General features: G+C 40.5%; 1 protein-coding gene across 1 annotated transcript; it reads left to right on the top strand.

The window, feature by feature from the left end:
• The first annotated feature begins 4500 nt into the window (after positions 1-4500).
• Positions 4501-6258, top strand: FZD10 (frizzled class receptor 10). The gene has a single exon (XM_009817997.2). The coding sequence runs from the start codon at positions 4501-4503 to the stop codon at positions 6256-6258; it is 1758 nt and encodes a 585-aa protein (XP_009816299.2).
• The last annotated feature ends 4598 nt before the right edge of the window (positions 6259-10856 follow it).

The following is a 10856-nucleotide window of genomic DNA, read 5'->3' as shown; positions in this document are numbered from 1 at the left end:
TCCTATTAGGCAGACATGTTTATTTAACTATCGGAAGAAAACTACAAAGATTCTGTGGCTAGGAAAAAATAAGCCTATTTGGTTTAAAAAGTAAACATTTTTCTGCATGCCATTTAATTTTATGAATATCTAGTGGCAGTTCAGTAAGAAAGACAGGCTTATGAAATTGCTAAAATAGTTATCAGCTTTCTTTTTTCGTGTGTGATCTTTTTTTTTTTCTTTTACAGTTCCTCCTTTTGTATGGCTAACGTTTTTTTAAATATATACGTTAGAATTTGTTACCAGAATGAAACATGTATCAGATGTAAGCAGTTAAAAAGCATCTGAATGAATGAATACAAATATAGATGAGGGTAGGATTATTGAGTGGGACTAACATTAAACTGTCCTCTGTTTTTTGTGTGATAAACAGCTGGCGAAAAATATGAAACCTGAGAAACAGTTATAGCTACAGACTTCTTAAACATAAGACTGTCAGTATCAGTTCAAGTTCTGTCATAACACACTATTGTTAGTCATAAGTAATTTAGACTATTTGACTAATAATCTTTAATGTATTAATTAACTCTTCAACTCCCCAAGCCTATAATTTCATTTCTCTTTACTGCTGAAGTGTCAGAACATTTTATCTCAAACGGATTATTTGTTTTCTTTAATCCCATTTCAGAAAACCTTGCCTAGCACTGTAATTTCCATTGACTCTAACATGTATAGAATAGATGCAACTTTGATTTTCACCATTACCCATATCAAAGAATTTTCTTACACTGTCGCTGCAATAGATTACAGAGCAATAACTTTGCCATTGCAGGGGTGAGGAGTGGTGGTGTCTTTTTTCTTGTCTTGTTTATAGTTTGCTTTACCTACAAAACATTTAGTTATGGTTTGAATTATGACGTGCCTTATTAAATATCCAGGTTTTTTAATCTTTTGCTTATTGGACGGAAGAAGAGCTGGACTTTAAGATACAGATGATTCCTCTGCACATTTTTGGGAAGTGGGGAGATGGATAGCTAGAGGGAGAAATGCATCTTTCCTGTGAGTTGGCACATTATTTGAAATCATGTTTAATTATAAAGTTTCATTAAAAATCTTTTGCTTAAAATTTTAGAAGCCTAATAAGATTTCCATTAATTTAAACATATCACTATTCCCACAACGGCCCAAATGCTTTCTTTTTCCTCTTTCATCCATGGTTAAATATGTAAATAAAATGTCTAAAGTCATTCTTCAAAGAAGACAAAAGAAAAAAGAGCTGAGGGAAAAGACAGCCATAAAATTCCTCCCAATTCTCCATAACATTTGCCAGAGGGGGGCCAACTCCTAGCCAGGGCCTAGCAGCAGGGGTGCCTGGCTGCTCCATAGAATCACACATCTCAAATCCCACACACAGGAGAGAAAAATAAAATAAAATATCTTTTCAGCTGGAGCCATCAAAAGGCTCTTTTCATTTATTAGTTACAGAGGTATCTTCCAGTTGCTGATTTCTCAGCGCTCTCATTTTTCTATAATAATGTTCTATTTGTTAGTTTCACTGACTCAAGCTCGTTGAATGGGAGATACCCCTAGATAGCTCTTTAAAAATATAGAAAGTGAAATAAATGATCTAAAGTGGGATGCATTGGCTAAAATAATGGCTAGAAAAACAGGGCTGATTTAAATTGGCACATAAAAAATCAATTAAGACAAACACAACTGCAAAGGTTGGGGGTTCCCCCCCTTCCTTCCTCACTTTCATTTGTATTTCTTTTTGCCTCTTAGGAGAAAAATATTGCTATCAGTGCTATAGAAGAAAACAGGCCATGTTTTATTTCATGTATTTTTTCTAGATTAATGTGAATGGTGATATAATATGCTTTTCAAAACTACTTGTTGGGGGGAAAAAAAAAAAGAAAAACAAGCTCCCAAACCATCAAGTTGAACAAAACAAATATTCAATATGTTCATCTTGCACATTATTTAAATTCCACTTTTTATTATTATTTAAATTCTACTTTTTAAAGTAGAATTTACTTGTCCCTTGTAAAAGCTTTCCCCACACTTCCCTACTACCCCCAACTGAGCTCTCTAGAAGAGGAATCAGGATGCATACAAATACTAAGAAAACAGGCTTAGTTTAACGAAGAATGGAAATGCCCCAACACACACTCTCTTTCACACATGTACATACACACAGATACACTAAAATAAATAAAGCTTTTTTTGCACATAACACTGCCTGCTTTTGTAACATTCCCTAAGGAATCTGAAAGTGCCCAAGTAAAGGTCAGCCTCTAAGACCAATACTTTATACGTATAATCTCCTCGATACACTGAAAAACCACAAAAAGAAGGACCACTGTTTTAAAACATTTTTATGATGGCTTTTACTTCCAGGCAAAAACTAGCCACATCTTCAGGGTTTTCAAAGACAAACATTAGCCCTGGTTTGTTGTCCTTGCTTGGATCCATTTCACCCTTATCACAATTGAGGAAGCCAACAGTTTCCTTTCTAGGGCCTGGTGGGGTATTAACTCTGACCCTGTGGGATTTGGTAGTTTCCAGGAGAATCTGTGTTCATTTCGATAAGAAACAGGCACTAATGGAGAGGAGCCCAGTTTATGTGGGCAAGCATGAATGAAGAGAAAGAGAGATTTTCCTTCTTCATTAATATGTTCACTAAAACTAAGTTCAAAGGAGGAAAAGAAAAAAAAAAGTAGAGCTGATCTTCTGACTTCTGATCACAGCTCTCCTTTTTGGTCTGTAAAATTGTGAATTATAGTTTGGCTTGGGATTTAACTTCCTCCTTCTAGCTCTGACAGACCAATAAGCAAAATAAATCTCAAAGCTTAACTTAAAAAGTAAACACAACTCACTTTAGAATGATCTCTGTCTCCAAAATCTGTAAGTGTATTTTCTACAGTGGATGAAGTAACTTTCCCAAGGGTAAGTCTCTAGTCCTCTTAGGGTTTCTTACTTAAGGAAAAGAAAAAAAAAAAAGGCAAGCTACTTTTCGAGTGATGCCATACTGTGATTAAAAACATAATCAGGTACTTTTTCAGCAATCCTGCCTGTCCTGTTCATTTAGGAATTCGAGACAAAGCACGACATTTGAAAACAGCTGAGATTCCAGGCTGAAAGCAACCATATTTTATGACCCTGGCAGCGAAGAGTTTATAGCACTCACCATAAAATGCATCCTCCTCCCCACATCCTCCCTGCTAAAGCATTGCCCCCCCTCCAATAAAGCAGTCAAGGAGGCACCACCTTCAACCCTCTCGTTAGGAGACACGAAGTCTGAAGCACTCGCTCTCCCTGGCTTCCTACCTGAGCGAGGGGGGTTAGGCTGACGCCTTCTAGAGAAAAGATCTTGTTAAACTTTCGAGGGAGGGCAACGGGAGGGGAAGGAGAAAGGAAGGAAAGACAGAAGGAGAGAGAAACAAATGGGGCTTTTTCTAATCTGGGCTGATCAAGGAAAACCTGTAGGGGTCCTTAAGGAGGTTTCAAGGCGTTCCGAGTGATTGGAAAGTAATCACCGTGTCAGCTTCACCTTTCTCATGCAAAGTGGATGTCGTATGCAAGGCGGATCCTGCACAGGTTTTTATTTTTTTTTTATTCTATCCTTGGACTCAACCGCCCCCTAAAAACCCCAGCTGCTCCAGCCCCAGGAGTTCCTGCTAATGCGGGGGGAGCGGAGCAGGCACACAGACAACACACACACGAGCCAGCCCTGCTCGGCAGAGCGCAGGAGAGCCGACCTATTGCAAACCCAGACCAGAGGGCGGCGAGAAGCGGGGCGGGGGGGTGGATTTTTCAGGCCCCCCTCTTCAGTGGCTTAGCTATTTCCTCCTCCTTTATTCTGCACTCGGAGAAACCAATCCCCACCTCTCGGCAAGAAACTACGGAGCTGTGACCCGTTCTAGGCAGAGGAAATTCCCTGGAGGAACCCGCTGCACCAAAAAGCCGCCCGGGACATGTGCAAGTTGGAGCAGTGATCGCTCGGATCTGCCCAGACCCAAACTATTCCGGCGCCGCTCTGCCTGTGCTTCGAGGGAGCAGCAGCGGGGAGGAGGAGGAAGAGGAGGAGGAAGGGTGGTGGAAAGACGGATCGCAAAAGTGGAAGCCCGGGGAAAAGAAAGTTGCCGGGCTCCCCGCAGTAAGTTTTGCGCATCTGTGGATTGGGGGTACTTCTTCTCTTCCCGGTTGTTTGCGAAGTTGCCCGCCCACCTCCCCGCGCTGCCGGCGGGGCCGATGCTGAGCAGCGCGGGGCGCTGAGCGGCGCGGGCGCTGCCCGCGGCCGCGGCCCGGGCTATGCCGACCTGCGTGCCGCCGTCCCCCGCCGCCGAGCTCCCTCGCGAAGGTCGGGGGCGATGCTGCCCCGGGCCGGAGCCGTGCGGCCGCTGAAGTGACTGCCGCCTCCCCCTCGCTCCCCGCCCCGCACGCCCCCAGCGCCAGGCGCCCGCGGGAGGGAGCCGCGCTCCGGCCGCACGCGTGGCTGCCTGCGCCGCTGCGGCCGCCACAATGGGGCCAGCGCCGAGGAACTCGGTGCGGACTCTGCTGGTGCTCTGCTGGCTGACCTGCTTCTGCGCGGGGATAAGCTCCATAGACACTGACCGCCCCGGCGACGGGAGGTGCCAGCCGATAGAAATCCCCATGTGCAAGGATATAGGGTACAACATGACGAGGATGCCGAACCTGATGGGACATGAAAACCAAAGGGAAGCTGCCATTCAGCTGCACGAGTTTGCCCCCTTGGTGGAGTACGGTTGCCACAGCCATCTGAAATTTTTCCTCTGCTCCCTCTATGCCCCTATGTGCACAGAGCAGGTTTCTACACCAATCCCAGCCTGCAGGGTTATGTGTGAGCAGGCGAGGCTGAAATGCTCTCCTATTATGGAGCAGTTCAATTTTAAATGGCCAGACTCCTTAGACTGCAGCAAACTGCCCAACAAGAATGACCCCAATTACCTGTGCATGGAAGCCCCCAACAACGGGTCAGATGAGCCACCCAGAGGATCCAGCATGCTGCCACCCATGTTTCGTCCACAGAGGCCCAGCAGTGGCCACGATCTGCAGCAGCATAAGGACAGCCTCAGCAGAACCTCCTGTGAAAATCCTGGCAAGTTCCACCATGTGGAAAAGAGTGCTTCTTGCGCGCCGCTCTGCACTCCAGGGGTTGATGTTTACTGGAGCAAGGATGACAAACAATTCGCTGTCATTTGGATTGCCATCTGGTCCATTCTGTGCTTCTTCTCCAGTGCTTTTACTGTACTCACTTTTCTGATAGATCCTCAACGTTTCAAGTACCCCGAGAGGCCCATTATCTTCCTCTCAATGTGCTACTGTGTCTACTCGGTGGGGTACATTATTCGCCTCTTTTCAGGTGCTGAAAGTATTGCCTGTGATAGGGACAGCGGCCAACTCTATGTCATCCAGGAGGGACTGGAGAGCACTGGCTGCACCATTGTGTTCCTGGTTCTGTATTACTTTGGTATGGCAAGTTCCTTGTGGTGGGTAATCTTGACTTTAACTTGGTTTCTAGCAGCTGGGAAAAAATGGGGGCATGAAGCAATTGAAGCAAACAGTAGCTACTTTCATTTGGCAGCATGGGCCATTCCGGCTGTGAAGACCATAATGATCCTAGTTATGCGAAGGGTGGCTGGAGATGAGCTGACAGGGTTGTGCTATGTTGGAAGCATGGATGTGAATGCCTTGACGGGGTTTGTACTCATTCCTTTGGCTTGTTATCTAATCATTGGCACTTCTTTTATTCTTTCTGGTTTTGTGGCCCTTTTTCATATCAGGAGGGTCATGAAAACAGGTGGAGAAAATACCGACAAGTTGGAGAAACTTATGGTCAGGATTGGTGTCTTCTCAGTCTTGTATACAGTGCCTGCAACTTGTGTGATAGCTTGCTATTTTTATGAAAGACTTAATATGGACTATTGGAAAATTGTGGCAACTCAACAGAAATGCAAGATGAACAATCAGACTAAAAATTTAGACTGCATGATGAATAACTCTATTCCAGCAGTAGAAATTTTTATGGTCAAAATTTTTATGTTATTAGTTGTGGGCATTACTAGTGGTATGTGGATCTGGACTTCCAAGACTCTTCAGTCCTGGCAAAATGTTTGTAGTCGACGATTAAAGAAGAGAAGTAGGAGAAAACCTGCAAGTGTTATTACAAGTAGCGGAATCTACAAAAAACCTCAACATCCACAGAAAACTCACCTTGCAAAATATGAATCGACATTACAACCACCCACTTGTGTGTGACCAGGTTTTAGAAAAGACTATATCTCACCTTACAGACTTACAAATGTCCACAGTAGCAGTCAGAAATTAGAAAACAAATGGTGCTTTTTTTGTCAAAGGACAGTTTAATATCTCAAGGCAAAAAATGTATCATGCTGAATTCAGGACCTGGTGAAATACTGAAGGTAAATGTACTTACGGAAAGGTTTTCAGTGAAAGAAATATTGTGAATTAAAACAGTCTCTTCTGTTACTAATTTGTAGTTAAATGCAGCCCTCAGATTTTTTTTTTTTTTAGAGAAAAAAAAACCAAAACACCCTATTTAACTTTTTCATGTAGCTGAGCTGGATTTCCTACAGGTTTCTGAGTAACAAGGTATAGTCAAGTTTTATGGAGCAATGATTTTATTTTAAAAGTGCCCAAGTGAGCATTGTCTCTTTAGGGAAACTAATATCCCAAAGAGGCCTCTCCTCAGTAAGTATGCTATCTGTGAAAGCAACTTCCGCGCTAACTTTAAAATAAGAGAAATCCTTTACAACTTATCTCAGCCTAGTGGGTTTGGAGTCCCTAAAAATAGGTTCAATCTATAATGCTCACCAATATTCTTTCACTAAAAGAGAAACTTCCTGCACCAGACACAAACTTTGTGAATAAGAATAATGTGCAATACATTTTTTTTCTTACCATGACATGAAAAGAGAAACAAGTATTTTGCTGTACATAAAGACAACAAAAGAAGTCTCTTAACAAAAGAACTAAGAGGTCTAGTCCTCAGAAACCCTTTAGTGTTACATTTTGTGGCTTTTTAATGGAAATCAAGCCAATGTTATACACGTTTGGACTGATTTGTGCAAAAAAAAAGGGGGGGGATCAATTCAAAGAGACCCAAAGGGCTTATTGACTCTTTCTATTGTTAAACAAATTCTCACTATGAATAGATCAAGAAGCACTAGATTCTGCAAAGGGAAGCTTTGTATAGAGTGATGCTCTTTACTGTGCTGGGGGTGCACAGTTTTGTGCTGTATATATTTGTAATATACAATTATTTTTCATGCTCCACTATTTTATTAAAAATAAAATATGTTCTTTAGTTTGATAATTTTGTGTGTTCTAAACTTTCTCTGATGTGCTTTGTGGTTAATAAACTTGTTTTCTCAATTATTTGATAAAAGCACACTTTGAATATAATAGTTGTTGTTATACTTGCCTGCAAGTATAACGCAGATAGAACAATCACTTACTCAAAAGAAATTGCGAGTTGGAATTAAATAAAAGGATTTTGAAGTTGCATCTTTCCGTGAGCCCTCTGCAAGTGAGAAAACTGAATGGGACGAAGCTTTAGTGATGTAAAAAAGCTGCAGTGATGTAGAGTAGTACCATGTTTACAAAGCGCTGAGATTACAACAATGATCCTTGGTTAACACCCCTTGAAAATTTGCATAGGGTATGTTCAGCATGTGAAAGATAGCTGGCTCACTCCAGCGCAGTTTGAATACAATTCAGTCTCTACTCTTCAGGGATTTTTCTTCCCTTCTAACACTGCCGAAAGTATTGCTATTATTTGGGAAAAAACACGGGGAAGATCGCGATAAAGAGGGGAAATTTAAATATAGAATTTGAATACTGCTTTAGGAAAGCTGTCTGATAAAGTTAAAATTGTAAATGCATTTTCAAAAAGTTTTTGGTGGAGCATGTTTTCGTATGAACCTGAAGTTTTCCATGCAGTTAACTAACAGGCTCTGCGATCACCTGGTGAGATAGTAATACAACCTCTCTTTCTCACACAGGCTGTTCTGCCCTTTATCAGGTATCACATCATAGAAACGAGAGAGGTCTTAACGGACTTCGGTAGAGTGAGGATCCCTGGGACAGTCATCTTGTGGCTAGGAACTTTATAAAAAAGGATCTTTTTTAGTGGCCTGGGTTTTCAAGTAATCTGTGCAGTGCTACAGATGAATTTTTGTCTTCGTGTGGTCTTTTTAAAAGTTTCTAGCCATGCCTAGGAACTTGAATGACAAAAATGATGTTGCAGGTATTATTACCTTTATGTCTAAATATGCAAAGCAGCTTTCAATACAAAATTTATCTTTTGGGGAAAGAGGAAATATATTTTTCCTCCTTTGTGCCTATGTGCCACTGTCTGATACACAGCTTTTAGATGCCCTGGAAGTTAATCCTGTCAGAGCCCACCCTGCTGGAACCAAAGTAGGACATTGCACTAAACAAATCCACTTCTGAAACTACTGAATTAATGCCTTTACATCTGTATGTGTTCTAGTTAAGATCAATTACATTAGATCCTAAGGAATACAAAGTTTTAAAATAACCTGTGTATTGCAAATTGCTACAGGAATCCTTCAAATATGTGTTTTGTTATTGTGCATGTCACCTTGCCAGTAACGTATCTGCTTCACGCGAACTTCATCTCTGACGTAAAGGTCAGTGCTGGTTTTACGAGTGACAGATTTGTTTAGGGAATGGTTTCAGGCTTCAATCTAAAGTACATTAGCCACTGAAATAAACATCTCACCATTTTTGTAGACTATAGAAAATTATTTGCTTTCATTGCTGGTCATGTATTTTTACAGTCTGCTACTGGGATTCTGGAAGAGGAAAAAAAAAAGAAAGGTGTTCAGCAGTGGCTGAATTCCTGCTGCCATTCTGAGTTTAATCAGTTGTCAGCTTCGGCCCTTCGTTGTCACCAGAGCAGAACTGCAAGTTCTTCTATGAAAATGCCAAATATGAGTGCTTGGTTAGATGCATCATGTTACACACAGATTCTTGCTAAACTGTAAACTAAGAACTTAGATTTTATTTCAGCTTTGCAGTTATTCAGCAATATTTTTTTTTTTTTTTTACTCGTAAGCAAACTAGATTCTTCAAGTATGTAATGAGGCTGATTTCAAAGCATCACTACTAATGTACTGTAAATGCAGCAGAGTATAAAGATTGTCTTTAAGGACACCTTAAGAATGAATTAATTCAGAAATTGTACTTCTTACTATCCCATAACTCCTAACAGTCTTAACAGTTTAATATTGAAGTTGAGTTGCTACTTCAGGAATTGGAAGCTTACAACTGTTAAGGGAAAGTGATATACTTATTTTCACAACATTTCAGTGATTTAATATAACATTATTAATAATTTAACAGATAATTTTATTCTTGTCTTAGAAGTCTGCACATTAGTTAAATTATGATGATAATAATACCAAAAAGTCTTTATGAAAATATCACCAAAATATTCTATATTAAACTTCTTCACTTTTCACAGTAATTTTATATTTTATTAAAATCATGCTCATACTTCTATTTGTTAAATTTTATAGGATTTTTCTCTAGGTACTGTCAAGGCCTCTTGGGTATTTGCTTATCAGTAGACTTTTGAGAAACGTATCTATATGTGGATATAATAACAATTCAGTCACTCCATAGCAAACTTACTGAGGAAGGAATGCAAGTCCAGAATGTCCTTCTGGAAAGGATATTTTATCACAGTCCAGTGGCATTTATCAGATAAAAATATCTCCAAAAAATTCATTCTGTTAGTGTATACACACACTGTAAACCAAGAATCAGACGTTTGCCACAGGCTTGTGTACGAGTGCTCTGTTCTCTCCCGTCGGAGCTGTAGGTTACCCATGAGGGTAGAAATTGTCTCAAACTGTGTAGGTTATGATGATGCAGATTCATATGTTAGGGCCAGGTTGAAGAAAGCATAAAGTTCTTTTCTTTTTGGCAAGGGTAGCTTGGTAGAGTATTTTTGTTTACTGAAGAGAGATTAATGAGGTAAGAGTCAGCAGGGAAAAATTGGGATTCAGAAAAAATCCCACAAAATTCTATTTACAATAATATAAGTCTTGTTTCTCAGTGAAATGTTGATGCTTCTTATAAATAGAAACAAAATTAAGTTCAGTAGTTTCAAGGTTTGGTTTTAGGTGTGACGTATTAGGACACTTTGAACAGTACAGTGCAAGCACCATGGTTGAAAGGATGTGAGGAGCTCAGTCAAGGAATGTTCAGATCTCTTATCAGATTTTTTCCAAAGTAACATTTCACATGTATGTTATTATGAAGCCATTATTCACATATGGCTGTCATCCTATGGCTTCAAACTATATGAAAAGCCCAGTAACAACAATGTCTGTAACATACACCCTTCTTATTTTAACACTTGAAATCCATGGCTTCAAGGGGATAGTTCTGTAATGATGGGATATTATGTGCTCAGGTGGTCTTTTGATGACAGGTGGTCTCCAACAACAGATGGCCTCAAAGGAGGAACTTCAGTGCATTTTAGTTTAAAACATTTACACATTTCTTTAAAAAAATTTGAAATGTTATCCTTGTGTAATGTTCTTAAGTATTTTAGACAGAGTAGCCAAGTTATTAACACTGACAGATGATAAATCAGGGCATCCTTTTAAAGGTGGGTGATGGTGATTATGTGGTCTTGGAGCTTGCTTTGATCAGAAGTGACAGGCCTGTAAGGTCTGTGCCACTCAATCCCCCCTGAAGGGAGATCAGCACCTGTTTGCACTTTGAGGCTCCTATACCTCCCACTGCCTTCCAGCACTATTTCATCTTTTTTAACACACTTGATGTTGATTGGCTTTAAG

The sequence above is a fragment of the Gavia stellata genome, chromosome 21 (assembly GCF_030936135.1).
Source record: "Gavia stellata isolate bGavSte3 chromosome 21, bGavSte3.hap2, whole genome shotgun sequence".
NCBI lineage: Eukaryota > Metazoa > Chordata > Aves > Gaviiformes > Gaviidae > Gavia > Gavia stellata.
This window is presented reverse-complemented; position numbering and strand designations above follow the sequence as displayed.

What these genes read in the sequence shown, in the direction of transcription:
- FZD10 (XM_009817997.2), top strand. Translation starts at nt 4,501, where the DNA reads ATGGGGCCAGCGCCGAGGAACTCGGTGCGGACTCTGCTGGTGCTCTGC.